This window comes from Protopterus annectens, chromosome 14.part0 (assembly GCF_019279795.1).
Source record: "Protopterus annectens isolate FY-2018-M chromosome 14.part0, PAN1.0, whole genome shotgun sequence".
NCBI lineage: Eukaryota > Metazoa > Chordata > Ceratodontiformes > Protopteridae > Protopterus > Protopterus annectens.
This window is the reverse complement of record NC_056748.1, coordinates 833,620,179-833,641,306: the sequence shown is the minus strand read 5'-3', so window position 1 is coordinate 833,641,306 and position 21,128 is coordinate 833,620,179. Positions and strand designations below refer to the sequence as shown.

At 45.0% G+C, this 21,128-nt stretch overlaps 1 protein-coding gene across 1 annotated transcript in view; it reads left to right on the top strand.

Moving 5' to 3' along the window:
* BMPR1A (bone morphogenetic protein receptor type 1A) overlaps positions 1 to 21,128 on the top strand; it is a 1,674,184-nt gene that overhangs the window by 1,062,981 nt on the left and 590,075 nt on the right. Inside the window, exon 10 of the mRNA XM_044056589.1 lies at positions 8,171 to 8,468. Within this exon, the coding sequence (XP_043912524.1) occupies positions 8,171 to 8,468 (298 nt within the window). The remainder of the gene's footprint in view (positions 1 to 8,170; positions 8,469 to 21,128) is intronic.

Genomic DNA, 21,128 nt, shown 5'->3' with positions numbered 1-21,128 from the left:
CCACTTTTTCCCATCTCCACAGTCCTCTATTGAGAAGATTTTACACACCTTGAACGTGCATAGACAACTCAGATTTTATTTAGATGCAACCAAACCTATCAGGAAATGTGACTGTCTTCCTATTTCCTGTCATCCTAGGGCCCTGGGCAGGCCTGTTTCCAAGCAGACTATTTCCACTTGGATTTCCAAAACAATTTCCTTTTGCTATGTGTCTTGTGAAAAAACTGTTGCTTTCCCAGTAAAGGTACAGTCCACTAGAGATGTATCCTCTTCTGGGGCTTTCTTCAAAGGTCTAGACAACTGCTTTATATTAAAAGCATCTACCTGGTCTTCTGTACACACTTTCACGAAACACTATAAGTTGTATTGCATTTCCAGGTCTAGAGCTGGTTTTGCAAGGGCTGTTCTGCAGGGGTTTGTAGAGTGCTATTGCCCCTCTGCCCAATTCTTCTGCAAGAGCTTTGATATTCTCCCTCATGTTATGAATACTGCAACATATGAATAGGAGGACATAGAATAGTTACATAAAATCTTAGCATAACCATAGATGTTCTTCGTGTTTCACTGTTGCAGTCATCACACTTGGGTTGTCTGCCTGCAGGTAGCCCTCAGTCAGCCCGAATACCAGAGACTTAGTATTTCTGCATCCGTTGCTGTCGCTTCAGGACTGACGTCAGGTTGTCAGGAGTATAAAAACAGGCAGCCGACACTATTACATCAGTCTTTCTTGCCGAGGAGCCCGAAGTAGAAGCAGTTCGCGTGAGTGCTGGTTGGCTGCTACCTGAGTTTTCATTTCCAAATTGAATCATCCTGAAGTCTTCTAAAACTAAGTACCCCGTTAGGGATCCTTTTTTCTTGCTTTAACCGATGTCAGAAAAAGTTAACAATTGTCTCGCCTGTGGAAAGCAAATACCACACCAAGATTTCCATTCTTACTGCGTCACCTGTTTAGGCCCAGACCACGACGTACCTCACTGTCGGTTTTGTGCTTTGTTCAATGCCTGAACTATTTGTCGTTGGGCCCTTATTGTTGCTAAATACTTTCGCTCTCGATCTCTGTATTCCAAAATGGCTTCAGTAAGCCATCCGACTACCGAAAAAACGATAGACAGAGACAGACCACACAGGTCCAAAACTGCTGATGACGCTTCTGTTAAGCTAATTGCCAGTTTGCCAGTACTCTGGTGCTTTCGCAGCCACTGATGCCCACTTCATTGGATTCGCCGGCCGCTACCGAGACCTGTTCGGAGTCCGGTATGCCACGAGACTCTTCTTTGACTACGGAACCTGCATATGTCTCTACCTTGGGTGGGTCCAGAGCCACTGTGCAGGCACTGGCTTCCAAGGAACTTCGTACTACCGATATTTGACACAAACCTATGACTTATATCGCATCTTCAGTTCTGTCTAAAACTACCAAGTTTCTAAGACTAAGAGTACGAGCTACGCCTAAAAAAAGACGACACAAACTCAAGCACCTGCTTCTTTGCCACAACATCAAATGCTTAAAATGGCAGAAGACCTGATTATGCTGAGTAGGGGAAGCCAGCCTTCTCCTGCTAAGATAAAAAGAGATTTGTCCCCAGCAGCTCTAACAGACCAAGAGTCCGACGACTCTGAGGTTTCTGAATGTGAAGACATGCCTTTATTTGCTTATGAGGATTTAGATGCAGAGGAATCCATTCCCTTTGCTTCCCTCCAAAGGATTTTTCTTTTGGTGAAACTCTACATACTTTAAGAGAGCATTTCCACTGGGAATGCCAGGACTAACCTCATTCCAAAAAGAGACTCAGAGAATTTTTAGATTTGCCACAACATAGACCTTTAGCAATACCTCCAGTTCTGGATGTTGTGGGTGATGTCTTTATGGAGTCTAGTCTAACTCCTGATACTTTACCCCCTGCTCCAAGGAAACCAGACAGGTACTACAGAGTCTCTGACTCTCACAAATTTCTTTTCAGAAATCCTACTGCTGACCCAGAGGTCATTTCCCAGGGGCCTAAAGGTATAAAATGAATTAGAGCTAAGAATCCCACCCCTTCGAACAGGGATTCCTGAGCTTTAGACAGATGGGGTAAAAAAGTATACACCTCTGCAACTCACGCCATTAGGGCATTGAATTGCCAGTTTCACATGCTGAAATACCAGCAACATATTATGGAACTTACTAAGCAAAAATCATCTACCTTTACAGACTGTGCAGAAAATAAAGAATTACAAGAGCTTATGCATTCTGCAAGCCAAGTCAGTAACATACTTTGCAATGTGGCTTTGATGCCCTAGAAACATGTTGCAGGGCAACAGTCACTGGTTCTGTACTGAGAAGGCATGCTTGGCTTAAGGAGAAGACCTTGCCAGACCATGTCAAATCAAAATTACTAGAAGCTCCTTTGAACAAGGACACAATCTGTTTGGCACCAAAGCAGAAGAAGTTCTGCAAAAGATGGAAGAAAAAGCTAAATCTATGCAGACAGTCAAAGATTTCTTGCAAGCGCAGCTTTCTAGATTCAGTAGGCATTACCCCTCAAAGCATTGGTCCTTTCCAGCCCCCTCAAGGCAAACTTGGACTAGACCCAGGGGAAACAGACCCCTCAGATTGCACTCTCAGGGTGTGCTGAGATCTAAGCAATGGAGTGCTTCCACTTCAAAAACAGGGAGTGCTAAGCCATCCCTTACGGAAAGAATTCACAATGACTTCTCAACTCCACTCCTCACCTCTGCCCAACTGCTCGTGCCCCTAGGAGGAAAACTTGTCCATCATGCAAAAAACTGGACCTCCATCACCAAAGACTGATGGGTCCTCAACATAGTATCCCAGGGGTGCAGATTTTACTTCTACTCTCCCAAAAGGTTCCCAGACCTTCCTCCAAACCAGTGGGCAGAGGCACAAAACCAAGTTCAATCCCTGCTCTCCATAAGGGCAATTTAACCTGTTCCTGCAGAACAGATAGGTCAAGGGTTGTATTCCAGACTTCTTCTGGTACCCAGAAAAGAGGGCTCTTGGTGCTCAATACTAGATCTTTCCATTCTAAGCACCTTCCTGGTGGTACCAAAATTCAAAATGTTCACCCTTCAGCATCTTCTTCCTATGCTGTCCAATGATGCCCGATTAGCCACCATAGACCTAAAAGAACCCTGTCTGCACATATACCCATCAGGGACTCCTGCAGGAAATACCTACATTTCAGGGCAGGATCTATGCATTATCATTTCTCTGCGCTTCCCTTTGGCCTATCCACTGCTCCCAGAGTATTCACAAAATGCCTGGCTCCGGCCATTGCCTATTGCAAACCGAGAAAAATTCAAATTTACCCGTACTTGGACGATTGCCTGATTCAAGCAGACAGTCAGGGAAAAGCTGTTGCAGCACCTGACATTTGTAAAGAACCTTCTTACCTCCCTGGGGTACACTATCAACAAAATTAAATCAAAACTAGTTCCCAGTCAAAAGATTGTATTCCTGGGAGCAAGCTTGGACACAGCATCCCAGATGTCATTCCTTACTCCAGAAAAACAAGCCTGACATGCTACTTCACTCAAATGGCCACCAGAACCCAGCTATCTGGAAGGAAAATCCTGCAGACCCTATGTTTCATGGCCTCTTGCATTCTACTAATTCCATATGCCAGACTGCATATGAGGAAACTTCATTGGTACTTAAAGTCTTTGGTACCAACATTCTCAGGACCTGGAAACAGTCATACCTATCATACCTTGTCTAAGGACAGAGTTTCTTTGGTGGGCAGCAGCATGCAACCACAACAAGGGACTTCCCTTTACTCAACCCACGCCGTCCAGACCCTAACCACAGATACTTCAGACGATGCCTGGGGGGCACACCTGGACAACAAGTGCATTCAGGGCCACTGGAGCCCAAGTCAAATTCATCTGCACATCAGCCAAAAAGAGATGCTAGCTGTTCAGCACGCTCTGACCGCTTTCAAATCCCTACTCTCACCAGGACCCCTGCTAGTAATAACAGACAACACCACAGTGATGTGGTACGTCAACAAGCAGGGGGGAACCCACTCTGCAGGCTAGCCATGGCCCTGTGGAACATGGCCTTGGACATGCATATTCATCTGCAAGCTCAATTCCTGCCGAGCAAGCAAAACTCTCTGGCAGACGACTTGAGCAGAAATCTCCTAGACCCACACAAGTGGTAATTAGCCCCCAGCACTTTCAGCCTTCTAACTCGGAAATGGGGGGACCCCGGAGGTGGACCTTTTTGCCTCCCCCTACAGTCACAGCTCAGCAAATTCTGCACCGGGACAACTCACAGCAGGGCCTGGAAAGTGGATGCCCTATCCTTCCAGTGGGTAAATATCTCAGTCTATGCATTTCCCCCTCTGCCTCTTCTCACAAGAATACTACTCAAGATAAGATGGGACAGACCAAGGGCAATCCTGATTGCCCCAGGCTGGCCACACCAGCACTGGTACCCACTACTGTGCAGCCTCTCACCGGTGCCACCCTGGCACCTATCCCAGATCCCAACCCTCCTCACTAAGCAGGACGGGCAGAGCTTACATCCGCAACTGCAAACCCTGAATCTTACAGCCTGGCTTATTCCTTGAACTCTCCCCCAGTGACCAGCCTAAGCAAGCAGGTGCTGGACATTATTCTTGAAGCCAGAAGACCCAGTACTAGGAAATCCTATGCTGATAGGTGGAAAAGGTATTGTTCCTGGATTCAGTCCAAAGGAGAGGACACAGCACTGCCCTCCTTACCTCTAATCTTGGATTACCTAGCAGATCTACTCCACAGAGGCCTATCCTTCTCCTCCATTAAGATCCATGCATCTGCCATATTGGCTCATTACAACACTGAGCCACCTCTCTTCTCTCACCCTCTCATCAAACGGTCCCTGAGAGGGGCAAACAACTTAAGGCCACCAAGGAGAGCCCCCACCCCTGCTCGGGATCTTAACTTTGTACTGAAAAAGCTCACGCTTACCCCCCCTTGAGCCTGCGGCACCAGCAGAGTTGAAATTCCTCTCTTGGAAAACAGCCTTGCTTCTGGCCATTACTTTAGCTAGAAGAGTGTCTGAGCTACAAACACTTATGACTGTGGAATCCTTCATCATTTTTCATGCTGACAGGGTTTCCCTCAGGACTAACCCTTCCTTTATGCCTAAAGTGGTGTCCAGTGTGGCTCTCAACCAATCTGTCCATTTGCCAACTTCCTTCCCTTGTTGAGTCTTTCGGCTTTTCCCAGTTAGGTGTCGCCACAGCGGAACTCCAGTCCTCTAATGATTGGCAGTAGATTTTTACGTGCCGAGTTTCCAGCCCTGACGCACAACCTTCAACGAAGGTACGCCCATTCACGCATGTCTCCACCCAGAAGACGCTGTAGCTGAGAATCAAACAGGATATCGTCTTACTGTGAGGTGACAATGCTACCGCAACACCACCTCAAAATAAAGGGGAAGGGATCCTGCACTCCTTAGACATGCACAGACAACTCAGATTCTACCTTGATATAGGACTAAGCCCTTCAGGAAGTCTGACCAGTTACTAGTCTGTTTTGCCCCAGAGGCTGAGGGCAAGACCATTTCAAAATAGTTTCCAAATGGATAGCACACTGTATCCATTTCTGCAACAAACACCATGGAAAACCAACCCCTCAGGGGGTTCAGACCGCATTCTACTAGGGCAACTTCTACCTCTACAGCATTCGTCAGAAGAGTCCCTACCAGGGACATTCTGAAAGCTGCTACCTGGAGTTCTGTTCACACCTTCACCAAACATTAGCACCTGCCTGTCTTTTTCCAAATCCAGGGTGGGTTTTGCAACAGCAGTCCTGCAGTGCGTACTAGCCAGCCCCAACTCTTCTTGACTGCCTCCACCAATTCTTCAGCTTTGGGAATCAACCCAAGTATGATGACCGCAACAGTGAAGCACGAAGAACATAGTACAGTTGTGTACACTTACCATAAATGTAGATGTTCGAGTGTATTCACTGTTGCGGTCCTGGTTTCCCACCCTCCAGCCCCCTTGTCTCTCTCTCTCTCCTCCATGTCTATTTACTCGCCCCTTACAGGGCTATTGGTATTTACTTTTTACTGATGGTATTTTCCTCACCGTAACTTAGCCCCATATTTGGGGGGCTCCTGACATTTGGGGCAAGAAAAACTGATGTAATGGCATCGGCTGCATGTTTTTATACCCCTGACGACCTGACATCAGCCCTGAAGCGACAGCAACCGACACAGAAATACCAAGTCTCTGGTATTCGAGCCGACTGAGGGCTACCTGCAGGCAGATAACCCAAGTGTGATGACTGCAACAGTGAATGCACTCAAACATCTACATTTATGGTAAGTGTACATTACTGTACTATGTCCTTCTCTTCTGTATGTTGCAGTATCCACAACACCACCATCCTGATGTTTGCCTGTATGCTGTTTGTGTGTTTCCTCACCTTTTTCATGCTGGTGTTCTTCCTGGGGCGTTCAGTTCTGAGGCTTAGTACGTGTTGACGTTCACTTTATACCAAACGTCATTTTATGACCGACGTAGGACTTGGTCTGTGTGCAACTTAGCACGTACCATGCAATAGCGTTAGACTTTTGTATACTGGCTGGACATATGAGTCAGCCAGTGGTGGCCTCTCTCATGTTATGAATACTGCAACATATAGGAGAGAAGGAACGCTATGATTATGGTAAGATTTTACACAACAATTGCTTATGGTAAGTTTATTTTCATAACCGTGCTTTTCCCACTGTTACTTTGACAGTCCCCACCCCCAAAGCAGAAAACATGTATGGCAGCTGTTCAGTTTCTATTAAATAATAAATAACAACAAAAGAAGTGCTACTTAGCAGTTTAGGTTGCGGGCTGGTATCTCAATAACCATTTAGCACTTCTTTTGACTCCGGAAACAGGAAATTGTTTGCAAGAGGTTAACAAGACTTAAGTATGTATTTTTCTAAAAAGCTAAAAAGAGTAGCTTTTTCTTGTTTGCTACACTCCTCGACTATGTACACTGTAGTGCATCTAGCGTGTGCTTTTCTGCTTCCTTGATCTGTACTGTCTTTATCAAAATTTGCAATATTTGTAGTCTTTCAGGTTTTACAGTTTACAAGTGGTCATGCAAACATTCCACCTCAGCAGGTGCATCCATTCAGTCTTTTTTAAGAGAAACATCAAACAAACAATTCAAGATTTTCCATGTACATTCAAATAGTGTCCAGACTACTGGTTACTTCCTTATTCACTTTCAACACTTTTTTTTTAAACATTTCAAATGTGTCAAATCGTAGTAGTCCCAGTCTGACTCTAGCAACTATAGTACCACAAATCCAAAGTACAAGTCAGTTTTGTCACTGTGGAGCATGAGACTTCGCCTTTACTCATTGGCTTAACCACAACTGCATTAAGTAAACTGCTTTAATTTAGCTTTAAAATTGTTTTATTATATGTCTAAACAGTTCAGCCCAGAGAGACCATCCAATTTTTAAGCACTGCACATGCTCTCTCTCCAGTTTTCCTTCTTGTTAAACATGAAGCACTTTAAAATGATAATTAACTGTTCAAACCCAGATTCCCTTTGTTCGTCTGTTCATTGGAGGAGAACTTATTTATTTTATGTATTCAATTCAATGGAAAAAAATTCACTCCTAACTAAAATAATAGAAGTAGTCAGAATCAAGCTGCAAGTGATGTAATGCTGTTTTTTAGGCCCCTAACACAGGCTTTCATTTGTCTGCATTTGCCTGTTAAAAAAAATAAAACTCTGGAAAAGTGAACATCTTGCTGTAACGTCTGCATTATAAAACTGTACATCATATTGGCAGTCAGTTCATGTACTCATGGTGAATGATGGCGTATGCTGCGTATTTGAGTTTTAAATGGGTCATGGCTGAAATAGGGCAAGTAGTTCAAATACATGTACCTATTGAAAAAGAAAAAAAAAACAACATGGAAAGAGGGTGTTTCCTGTAGTGAAGCTGCCATTGAAACACCTTCCTATTTAGGACCCTATTGACTAAGATCATTTTAATGTTTAGTTTTACGTGTGTCTGAGCGCTGCTAAAAATTGCATGCTGTTCTGAGTGTACCAAGCTTGTTCACATTTTGTTGCTATCTAATAGATGCTGATAATTTAACAAAAGTATGGTATTTTCACTGTATTCTCTCTCTGCCCCCCCCCCAAAAAAAAACAGGTTTTATTGCAGCTGATATAAAAGGAACAGGCTCCTGGACACAGCTATATTTGATCACTGATTACCATGAAAATGGTTCCCTGTATGACTATCTGAAATGTACAACTCTGGATACTAAGGCATTACTCAAACTAGCATTTTCAGCTGGCTGCGGTCTTTGTCATCTTCACACGGAAATCTATGGAACCCAAGGGAAACCTGCCATTGCACACAGAGATCTAAAGAGCAAGAATATCCTTGTGAAGAAAAATGGAACCTGCTGCATTGCGGACCTTGGTTTGGCAGTTAAATTTAACAGGTATGTTAGGAAAAAACTTCTGCAAGGTAAAATATTGTTCGTGACTACCTTTTTCATACAGAGAAGAAAGTTTAAGGAGAAAAAAAATGAATATTGGAGTTGCCTAAAAATTGAATTGTTTTGTTTGTTTGCTGTCATGTTAAGAGTTGAAATTTTCACTTTCAGTCGATGGGCTCTCCAAGTATGTTTGCTGTACTCTGTACATTTTGAATGGAGAATATCAGTTTATAGAGTATTTTGCACTGTATTGAAGCACAGTCTTTGCACACCTACATTTAACTCAGTGAGGCAGTTTTTAAGTTGGAAGCACGTCTGTGTCTGAAGCACAGCAATACACTTGTTGTAGTCCTCTGCATCCCTGTAAACATACAAGACCAATAAATGTAAGCAGCTTCTTAATTATATCATTTGGTCTTTACACACAATGTTTGTGTCTGTCATACATGCTTTCTTTGTATTTCAGTCAGACTACTGTGTCACTTGTTACACTGAAATTGTTTAAAAAAAAAAAAAGAAGGAAAAAAATTACAGTAAGTAGATGCTTTGGTTGCTGCTGGGTTTTCATCCAAAGTTTTTCCTCAGCTGTACTAGTGCACAAGCTAACGTTATACAGTTACAGATACTTAACTGAGATTTATTTGTTTGTGACTATATATATATATATATATATATATATATATATATATATATATATATATATATGTATAAAATCTGTATATATATATGTATGTATAAATACATACACACACACACACACATACACACACATATATATATTTGCGTGTGTATGTAAGTCATACCTCTCAACCTGGAAAAGTTGAAAATCTGGACAAAGGCCCATGAAAAGTAGGTACATCTGGCCAAAAATCTGGTTGCTGATTAACATGAAATTTACATAGATAATTATGTAACCCTGTCCATTCCAGTGGAATTGTGGGATAACATCATTGAAGAAGTTGAGCATACATACCTCTCAAGTGTACCTCATTACGATGAACGTTCCTCATTTTGGGTCTTAAAGTTCACGTTCCTTGAAATTCTACTGCATAGAAAGGGTGCGTCACACATTCAATGTTTGCAAATTTTTTAATGGATATCCATTTTAAATAGAAATTAATTGTATTCAATCATTAAAAGAATTATTTCATAAGTAAAAATAATGCAGTTTATCCAGCCTAAGAGCTTCCTTGCTGAAGTTATTAGTAACTGTGTTAGTAGGTGTTCCACATTTTTCCCATTTGTTCCACATTATGAGAGCTAGTGTTCCTCATTTAGGAGATGGAAGGTTTAGAGCTATGAAGTTGAGATATATGGTGTGTTCTTTTAAAAACATCTGAACGAAAAGTCGGAAACAGATGTTAAAACAGTTTCCATAAGCTCAAAGAATGAAAAATCCAGTACAGTGTACCTGTCGTTATTACATGTTTGCATAATCAGCACTATATTACTCAGGTTTTTTTTTTTTTTTTTTACATTATACCTGCCTTCTCACCAACTCTGTATACACTTGTTTTACATTGTGCCCTTCATCCCAGGGTCCCTTTCCTTCTTTAGACAGGCCTTGCCCAGCAAGCTAACCTATTAAGCTCCCACTGGTTGAAGGCTGCATGTGATGAAACTGCTGTCCAGTGTCCCCTAATAACTAATCAGCACAAGACAAGTGAAACTTGTACACAAAACGAACCCTTGCAGCCTGTCTTAAAAACAGGTCACATCACATTCGCCAATTGCCAACCAGCCAGAGGGGGAAGTCAATACTTCCAGCAAGCAAGCAGTTTAGATTAATAAACCATAAAGACAATGAGGCCTCGTAATCATTACCCAACAAACAAATGCAGATGTTCTTCGTGTTTCACTGTTGCAGTCATCACATTTGGGTTATCCTGCCAGGGGTAGCCCTCCGGCCCGAATACCAGAGGCTTAGTATTTCTGCGTCAGTTGCTGTCGCTCCAGTACTGATATTAGGTTGTAAGTGGTGTAAAATCAGGCAGCCGACGCCATTACATCAGTCTTTCTTGCCAAGGAGCCCGAAAGTAGAAGCAGTTTGCATGAGTGCCGGTTGGCCGCTACCTGAGTTTTCATTCTGAATTGAAATTTTTCATTCCGAATTGAAGTTGAAGTCTTCTAAAGCTAAGTACCCCGTTGGGGATCCTTTTTTCTTGCTCTTACCAATGTCAGAAAAAGTTAACAATTGTCTCGCCTGTGGAAAGCAAATACCACACTGAGACTTCCATTCTTACTGCGTCACCTGTTTAGGCCCAGACCACGACGTCACTCGCTGTCGCTTTTGTGCTTTGTTCAACTCCATAACTATACGTCGTTGGGCCCTTATTGTAGCTAGATATTTTCTCTTTCAGGCCTCGAATTCCGATATGGCTTTGGTAAGCCATCCGACTACCGATCTTCTGAAAAACGTAAGCATAAAGACAGAGACAGACTGCACAGGTCCAAAACCGTCACCGATGCTTCAGTTAAGCTAGTCATCAGTTCTCTGGTTTTCAGTGAGGCGCATTCGCAGCCCCTGATGCCCGCTTCTGTGGATTTGCAGGCCACTACTGAGACCCTTTCTGAGTCTGGTATGCCACGGGACTCTTCTTCGACTAAGGATCCTGTGGATGTCTCTACCTTAGATGGGTCCAGAGCTGCTGATCAGCCACTGGCTTCTGAGGAAGTACTTAGCACTACCGCTACTCAACACAAACCAATGACTTCTTTTGCATCTTTAGTTCTTTCTAAAACTACAGAGTTTCTAAGGCCCAGGGTACGAACTACTCCCAAAAAAATGGCTACCCAAGCTCAGGCACCTGTTTCCCTGCCTCAGTTTCAAATGCTTAAAATGGCAGAAGACCTTATTATGTTTATCAGGGGAAGCCAGGCTACCCCTTCCAAAAGAAAGAGACTTGTCTCCAGTAGTTTTATCTGAACAGGCATCCAATGCTTCTCAGTATGAAGACATGCAACCCCTCTCTGCTTATGAGGATTCTGATGCAGAGGAATCAATACCTTGTGCCTGTCCACTCGAGGATTTTTCATTTGGTGAAACCCTTCATACTTTAAGGGAGCATTTCCAATGAGAATGTCAGGACTATCCTCAGTCAAAAAAGAGACTCAGGGAATTCTTAGATTTACCACAGCACAGACCTTTTGCCATTCCTCCTGTCCTGGATGATGATGATGTTTTTATGGAATCCAGTTTGACTCCTGACACCCTTCATCCTGCTCCCAGGAAATGACTGGTACTACAGAGGCCCTGACTCTCACAAATTCCTTTTCAAAAATCCTACTGCTGACCAGGAGGTCATCTCTCAAGAACCTAAAGGAATTAAAGGAACCTCAGCTAAAAATCCCACCCCCTCAGACAGGGATTCCTGAGCTTTAGACAGGGTAAAAAAGTATACACCTCTGCACCTCTTGCTGTTAGAACAATAAATTGTCAGCTCCACATGCTTGAAATATCAGCAGCATACCATTGAGCTCCTCAAACAAAAAATATCTTCCTTTCCTGCTTGTGCAGAAAATAAAGAATTACAAGAGCTTATGCATTCTACAAGCCAAGTTACTAAGCATACCTTGCAATGTGGCTTTGACGCCCTAGAAGCTTCTTGCAGGGCAGCAGTCACATGTTCAGTCCTTAGAACGCATGCTTGGCTTAAGGAACAGACCTTGCCAGACCATGTCAAATCAAAATTATTGAACGCACCATTGAACAAAGACAATTTGTTTGGCACCAAGGCAAAAGAAGTCTTAAGATGGAAGAAAAAGCTAAATCTGTGCAGATGGTTAAAGACCTTTTACAGGTCCTGCCTCCGAGGTTCAGTAGGCATTGCCCCTCCAAGCACTGGTCCTTTCCAGCCCCCTCCAGGCCAGCTCAGCCCACACCCAGGGGAGGCAGACCCCCCCCCAGACAGCAGCCCCAGGGAATGCAGAGATCTAAGCAATGGAGTTCCTCCTCTTCAAAAACAGTGTGTGCTAAGCCACCCCCTTCTGGTAATAACTCGCAATGACTTTACACCTCCACCCCTTACCTTTGCCCACCTGCTTGTGCCCCTAGGAGGAAAACTCTCCTTCCATGCAAACACCTGGGCCTCTATTATCAACGACCGATGGGTCCTCAACATAGTGTCCCAAGGATACAGATTTTATTTCCACACTCTGGAAAGCCCAAAAGGGTTCCCAGATCTTCCTCCAAACCAGTGGGCAGAGGCCAAAAAGCAAGTTCTTTCCCGGCTTTCCATGAGGGCCATACAGCATGTTCCTGCAGACCAGATAGGCCAAGGTTTCTATTCCAAACTCTTCGTGGTACCCAGAAAAGAGAGAGCACCTGGCACCCTATCCTCGATCTGTCCATTCTAAACATCTTTCTGGTGATACCAAAATTCAAAATGCTCACCCTCCAGGAACTTTTTCCTATGCTTTCCAAGGATGTTTGGTTAGCCACCCTAGACCTAAAAGAGGCCTACCTACACAACTCAGTCAGGGAATCTTGCAGGAAATATCTACATTTCAGGAGAGGATCGATGCACTTAGTTCTCTGCAATTCCCTTTGGCTTATCCACTGCTCCCAGAGTTTTCACAAAATGCCTGGCTCCAGCTATTGCTTTTTGCAGACAAAGAAATATTCAAATTTACCCCTACTTAGACAATTGCCTGATTCAGGCAGACAGGAAAAGCTATTACAGCACCTGACCTTGTAAAGGACCTACTGACCTCCCTGGGGTGTATACGATCAACGAAAAGAAATCAAAACTAATCCCCACACAAAAAATTGTATTCCTGGGAGCAAGCCTGGACACAGCATCCCAGATGGCATTCCTTACTCCAGAAAAACAAGCCTACCTGACAGGCTTCTTCTCTCAGCTAGCCACCAGAACCCAGTTATCCACAAGGAAAATCCTGCAAACTCTAGGGTTCATGGCCTCCTGCATTCTACTCATTCCATATGCCAGTCTGCATATGAGGAAACTACAATGGTACCTAAAAAGCCTTTGGTGTCAACACTCTCAAGACCTGGAAACTATCATACCGGATACGTTGCCTAAGGAAATTTTTTCTTTGGTGGGCAGCAGCATGCAACTACAACAAGGGACTTCCTTTCTCACACCCCCATGCCGCCCAGACCCTCACTACAGATCCATCAGACTATGCCTGGGGTGCACAGCTGGATGGCAGGTACATTCAGGGACATTGGAGCCTAAATCAAATACATCTGCACATCAACTAAAAAGAGATGCTAGCTGTTCAGCACGCCCTGACAGCTTTCAGACCCCTACTCTCCCTGGGCCTCTACTGATCAAAACAGACAACACATGATGTGGTATATCAACACGTAGGGAGGGACTCACTCTTAACCTCTCTGCTGACTCGCCGTGACCTTCTGGCACACAGCCTCAGCCATGCAACTACACCTGCTAGCACAATTCCTGCCAGGCTCCCTAAACTCTCTGGCAGACAACTTCAGCAGAAACCTGCCAGACCCACACGAGTGGCAGCTAGACCACATAACCCTTCACCATTGTAACCCAGAAATGGGGGACCCCGAAGGTGGACCTCTTTGCCTCCCACTCCAATCATCAGCTCAGCAAATTCTGCACCAGGGAACCTCACAGCAAGACCTGGAAAGTGGATGCTCTATCCTTCCAGTGGGTAAACCTCTCTGTTTATGCATTTCCTCCTCTACCACTCATTTCAAGGGTACTGCTCAAAATTAGGGGGGGGGGACTGAGGGCAGTCCTGATTGCCCCAGACTGGCCATGCCAGTACTGGTACCCACTGCTGACAAGTTGTAAAGGTTTTGCACCTGGATCTAGGCTAAGGGAGCCGAAACAGCACAGCCCTCCCTACCTCTCGTCCTGGATTACCTAGCAGACCTACTACACCAGGGGTCTATCCTTTTCTTCTGTTAAAATTCATGCCTCTGCCATCTCTGCTCATTAATCACAGAGCCACCTCTTTTCTCACACCCTCTCATCAAACAGATGTTCTTCGTGTTTCACTGTTGCAGTCATTACATTTGGGTAATCTGCTTGCAGGTTGCCCTCAGTCGGCCTGATTAACAAAGTCTTGGGTCCTGTGTCGGTTGCTGTCCCTTCTTCCATGATTTCAGGGGTATAAAACATGCAGACAATGCCATTACATCAGTCTTTCTTGCCGTGCGGTGCCCTAAGCAGAAGCAGTTCTCAAGTGCCAGTCGGTCGACTCCTAAAATTTTCATTTTCAAGTTTCAGAACTGAGGTCTTCAACTAAAAGCTAAGTCCACCATTGGGGAAACTTTTTCTTGCTGCTTTCCGATGTCAGTAAAAGTTAATAATTGCATTACTTGTGGAAAGCAAATACCTCATAAAGATTTTCATTCGTACTGTATTCCTTGCCTAGGCCCTGACCACTACGTACCTTCCTGTTGGTTTTGTGCTTTATTTAATCAGCGCACTATCCATCGGTGTATTTTTGCCTCTAAATATTTCGGTTCTCGTTTTAATTATCCAGAAATGTCATCGGTTAGACTTCCGACTACCGGAATTCTGAAAAAATGCAAAGATAACAGAGACAGGCCGTCGTGGTCCAAAACTGCAGACGAAGCTTCTTCTAAGCCAGTCGCCAGTACTCAGTGAGGCACTTTTGCAGCCCCTGATACCAGCTACATCTGATCCGCAGGCCTCTACTGAGACCCATTCGGAGTCCGGTATACCACAAGAAACTTCAACTATGGAACCCGCGGATGTCTCTGCCTTGGATGGGTCCGGAGCCGCTGTGCAGGCACTGTCTTCTGAGAGTGTATTCAGGCCTATGGACTTGCATATTAAATCTACACCTCCTACATTACTAAGGCCTAAATCTCGATCCATGTCTAAAAAAACTGATGCCTAGGCCACATGCTCAGGCCTCTATGCTTAAAAAACAAGTGATACAAATGGCTGAATATCTAATGACTCTAATCAGGGGTAGCCACCCTCCCCCCAAGAGGCCTAGGACTGAGCTTGATTATGAATCTTCTGATCAGGATTCGTTTTTTTCTGACTCTTCTGATGACCGGGATTTGTCCTTACCTACCTAGAGGATTCTGATGCAGAGGACTGTTCCCTCTGCTTCCCCTCCTAAGGATTTTTCTTTTGGGGAAACCTTACATACTCTAAGGGAGTATTTCCACTGGGAAAGCCAGGAATTTTCTGATTTTAAAAAAGAGGCTTAGGGATTTCCTTCTCCTACCTCAGCATAGGCCTTTGGCTATTCCTCCTGTACTAGTCATTGTGGATGATGGTTTCTCGGAATGCAGTTTGGCCCCTGATTCCCTGCCTCCTGCTCCCAGTAAACCTGACAGAGATGCTACATGGTCCCAGAGTCCCAAAAGTTCCTTTTCCAAAATCCTATTGCAGATCCAGAGACTATTTCACAGGGCCCAAGGGCATTAAGGCTTCTACTGCTAAAAATCGTACCCCTTCTGATCGAGACTCCAGGGCACTAAATCTATGCAAACTATTAAAGATTTTTTACAAGTTCAGCCTCCTAGATTTAGTAGGCACTGGCCTTCTAAGAATTGTTCCTTTCCAGCCCCTTCCAGGTCTTCTCAGGCCAAACCCAGACACAGCAAAAGCCCAAGGATGTCCTTCAAGAATGCAACTGCAGTCCTGACATATGGGTTGTCCTGCCTCAGGCAGCCCTTCGGTCGGCCAGATTCCAAAGTCTGGGTCCGGCGTCGGCCGATGTCGCCTCCTCCCCGACATCAGAGCGGCTGGAGTATAAAGGCATCAGCCGACACCATCTTCTTCAGTCTTTCTTGCCGCGCGGTGCCCGAAGCAGAAGCAGTTCGCAAGTGCCGGTCGGCCAGCTCCTGTGTTTCCAGTTACCGAAGTCATCTAAAAGCTAAGTACCCCGTTGGGGAACATTTTTTCTTGCCTCAGCCGATGTCAGAACAAATTGAGAAAGTTAATAATTGTTTGTCTTGTGGTAAACAAATACCTCATAAGGACTTTCATTCTTACTGCCTCCCTTGCCTGGGCCCAGACCACGACGTCTCGGCCTGTGCCGCCTGTGCTTGCTTTAATAAGCGCACTCTCAGGCGCCGGGCAGAGTTTGCCGAAGACTTTTTTGGCGAATCTTACGCTTACAACATGCCGTCGGAACAACCGACAGCACAAACTACCAAAAAACGAAAGGACCGGGACCGACATCCTCGGCCCGCGTCTTCCACCGATATAACGCCTAAGCCCTCCGCGAGTGCTTTGGCCCCTTCGGAAGCGGTAATTCAACCGCTCCAGGCCGACGACACCACGTTAACGCATCCCTCAGTCTCGGAGGCTACTCCGGTGCAGGTTGTTGATTTTCCTCTGGAAACTGAAGTTCTGGATCTACCCAACACCATTCCAGTGGACAAAGTTTCCCCTGCACGTGGGGCAGCTAGGCCTCCTGTATCCATGTCAATCAAGGCCTTTGCACGTGCTAAGGCCCATCCCAAGCCTGCTTCACAGGCTCCTCCTTCTGACAAACAAATCATGTCTCTGGCTGCAGATCTTATTTCTCTTATAAGGGGGTCTCAGCCTCACCCAGACAGAGGTTCTCAGCCGCCTGCGGAAAAAAGGCCTAGAACTGAGCAGGCAGACAACCTCTCTTCAGATGAAGCCTCTGGGGATTCAGAGCATTCAGAAACCCAAGAAGAATCCTTCCAGGCCTATGAGGACTCTGATGCTGAGGAATCTATTCCCTCTGCCTCCTCTCCAGAGGATTTTTCATTCGGTGAAGTCCTCCACTCCATGAGGGAGCATTTTAAGTGGCAGGGTCAGGAATTTTCTGATTCCAGGAAAAGGCTATGTACCTTCCTTAAGTTACCCCAGCACAGGCCTTTAGCTATTCTGCCAGTTTTGGATGTCCTGGATGATGTTTTCTCCGACTCCAGTGCTTCCCCTGATTCTCTCCCTCCTGCTCCTGTTAAGCCAGACCGATATTATAGGGTCCCTGACACTCACAGGCATCTCTTTAAGGCCCACTCTGTGGATCTAGAAACTATTTCACAGGGCCCCAAAGGAGTGGCTACCTCCTCAGCCAGGAACCCACTGCCAGCTGACAGGGAAGCAAGGTCCCTGGAGAGATGGGGTAAAAAAAGTCTATACCTCTACCACCCTTGCCATGAGGTCTCTTAACTGCCTTTTTCATATGTTTCAGTACCAGGATTATTTACTGGATGATTTGCAGAAAAAGATAGCCTCTCCTGAGCCTATAGATAGAAAGGCATTGCAGGATTTGGTTCATAATACACAGCAGGTTAGTAATCATTTTCTGCAGTGTGGTTATGATGCATTGGAGGCTTCATGTAGGGCAGCTATGACAGGGGCTGTTATCCATAGACATGCTTGGTTGAAGGGTCAGCCGCTGCCAGATCATGTTAAAGTTAAGCTCCTGGATGCACCTCTGGATAAACAGAAGCTTTTTGGAGCTAATGCTCAGGATGTGTTGAAATCTATTGAAGAGAAGGCAAAATCAGTTCAAACAGTAAAGGATTTCCTCCAGGTTCAGCCCCCGAGGTTCAGCCGGAATTGGCCTTCAGAGAATTGGTCCTTTCCAGACTCTGACAAGTCTCAAAGGGGAAAGAACAGGCGTGCACGAGGTAGAGGGCAATACAGAGGCTCCTACAGGGACGCCAATGGCAACCACAAAATCAAAGAAATGGCACAGGTAGTAGTACACCTGCACCACCGGGACAATCACAATGACTTACCTTTCACTCCGCCTACCAAGGCTCAAAGAGAAGCACCTATAGGTGGAAAATTATCTCTGTTCTCAAAAAACTGGCACATTATAACAAAGGACAATTGGATTCTGGACATAATAGAGAAGAGGTTACAGGTTCCACTTCCATACCTTCATGCAAAGAACTGGGAACTCATTACTCAGGACAAATGGGTTTTAAATACTGTCCCAGGGTTACAGAGTTCACTTCCACACGTTGCCATTGCCAAGTGGGTGGCCGGACATACCCCCCAAGTCAATGGGAAGAGGCTTGAAAACAAGTACATTCTCTCTTAAGCATGGAGGCTATTCAGATGGTACCGGAAGAAGAAAAGGGACAATGTTTCTACTCCAGACTTTTCCTAGTACCCAGAAAAGACAAATCGTGGTGTCCACTCCTGGACCTGTTTACTCTAAACACCTTTCTGGAGATTCCAAAATTCATGATGCTGACTCTTAAATTATTTCCTATGCTAGGCAAAGACGCCTGGTTGGCAACACTAGATTTGAAAGAAGCATAACTGCACATCCCAGTCAGGAATCCTGCAGAAGATACCTACGCTTCAAAGCAGGCTATACGCACTATCAGTTCTCTGCACTGCCCTTTGGTTTATCTACTGTGCCCAGGGTATTCACAAAGTGCCTAGCTCCAGTTATTGCATTTTGCCGGCAAAGAAGTATTCAAATATACCTATACCTGGATGATTGTCTAATTCAGGCAGAAAGCCAGGACATACTTTTGAATCGTCTGGCATTTGTAAAAAGGTTTCTAACTTGTCTGGTTTACACCATAAACGAAAAGAAATCACAGCTGGTACCCTGACAGCAAATCACATTCCTGGGAGCAAGCTTAAATACAACTTCCCAGATGGCTTACCGCACTCCAGAAAAGCAAATTCATTTGACAACCTACTTCAAACAGGTGGCCACAAAGACCCTGATTATCTCCAAGACAAATACTGCAAGCCTTTGGGTTCGTGGCCTCTTGCATTCTTCTAATTCCATATGCAAGACTGCATATGAGGAATCTGCAGTGCTGCCTAAAAAGCCTATGGAGTCAACATTCTCACAGCCTAGAAACAATGAATCCTATCGTACGTTGCCTATGCCTAGAGTTCCTTAAGTGGGCAGAGGCCTGCCACCAAAACAAGGGACTACATTTCACACCACCCCCTGCTTCCCAAACCCTAACAACAGATGCATCAGACTATGCATGGGGGCTTACCTGGTAGGGAAGTGCATTCAGGGCAAATGGAACCCAAGTCAAATGCACCTGCATATCAATCAAAAAGAAATGTTAGCTGTACAGAATGCTCTGACAGCCTTCAAGGACTACATTCTTCCAGGACAACTAATGGTAAAGACGGACAACACCACGGTTATGTGGTACATAAACAAGTAGGGGGGGGGGACGCATTCTTACCCCCTCTGCAGACTAGCCATGGCATTGTGGAACACAGCTTTGAGCTACCAAGTGCACCTACAAGCTGAATTCCTGCCAGGAAAATTAAATACACTGGCAGACGGACTAAGCAGAAACCTCATGGACCCACAGGAGTGGAAACTAGAACCAAGGATTTTCAACATGTTGACAAGCAAATGGGGAAGCCCAGATATAGACCTGTTTGCCTCCCCCCAGAACTATCAATTGGACAAATTTTGCACAAGGACTCCTCACAAACAAGCCTGGAAAGTGGATGCTCTGTCCTTCCGATGGAAAAACCTATCAGTGTATATCTTTCCCCCCGCTGCCTCTGCTCTCCAAAGTACTACTAAAAGTCAAACAGGACAAACAAGGGTGATTTTGATTGCTCCAGACCGGCCGTGCCAACACTGGTACCTCCGCCTGCGCAGTGTGTCATGGTTATCTCCATGGCATCTGCCTCAGACTCCTTCCCTGCTGTCTCAGCAGGAGAACCAGATTCTGCACCCTCAGCTACCAACACTAAACCTTGCAGCCTGGCTAATTACTTAAACTCTCCCTTACCATCCCTCAGCAAACCTGTGATGGATGTCATCTTAGAGGTAAGGAGGCCTAGCACTAGAAAATCTTATGCTGAAAAATGGAAAAGATTCTGTGCATGGAACAAATCTCAAGGGATGAGCACAGCAGTGCCCAATTTACCTCGGATTTTAGAACACGTAACTGAGATGCTTCACAAGGGCCTGTCTTTTTCCTCCATTAAAATCCACGCCTCAGCCATTTCAGCTCATTATAACACAGAACCTCCCCTCTTCTCTCGTCCATTGCTCAAGCAGTACCTCAGAAAGGCCAAAAATTTGAGACCTCCCAGGAGAGCTCCAACCCCAGCCTGGGACCTTAACTTTGTATTGGAAAAACTCACTCTACCTCCTTTCAAGCCAGCTGCTACTACAGACTTAAAATTTATTTCTTGGAAAACAGCTTTCCTTTTAGCAATCACTTCAGCTAGAAGGGTATCTGAATTACAGGCCCTTTTGGCAGTGGAGCCTTTCATCATCTTTCATGCGGACAGGGTGTCACTCAGAACCAGTCCATCCTTCATGCCCAAGGTGGTATCCAATGTGGCTCTTAATCAGTCCATTCATTTGCCAACCATCTTTCCCAACCCACAGAACAAAGGGGAACGGATTCTGCATTCCTTGGATGTGCACAGACAACTTAGATTCTACTTGGACAGGACTAAACCTCAAAGAAAGTCTGAACAACTGCTGGTAGCTTTTGCTGCAGGGGCAGAGGGGAAGGCTGTTTCAAAACAAACCATTTCTAAATGGATAAGCCATTGCATTCATTTCTGCTATAAGCATCATGGAAAACCTATCCCCCAGGGGATTAGACCTCATTCCACCAGGGCTGCATCTACTTCTACAGCCTATCTCAGAGGTGTTCCTAGCAGGGACATCCTAGAAGCTGCTACCTGGAGATGTTCTTCATCTCACATTGCTGCAGTCCTAACTTATAAT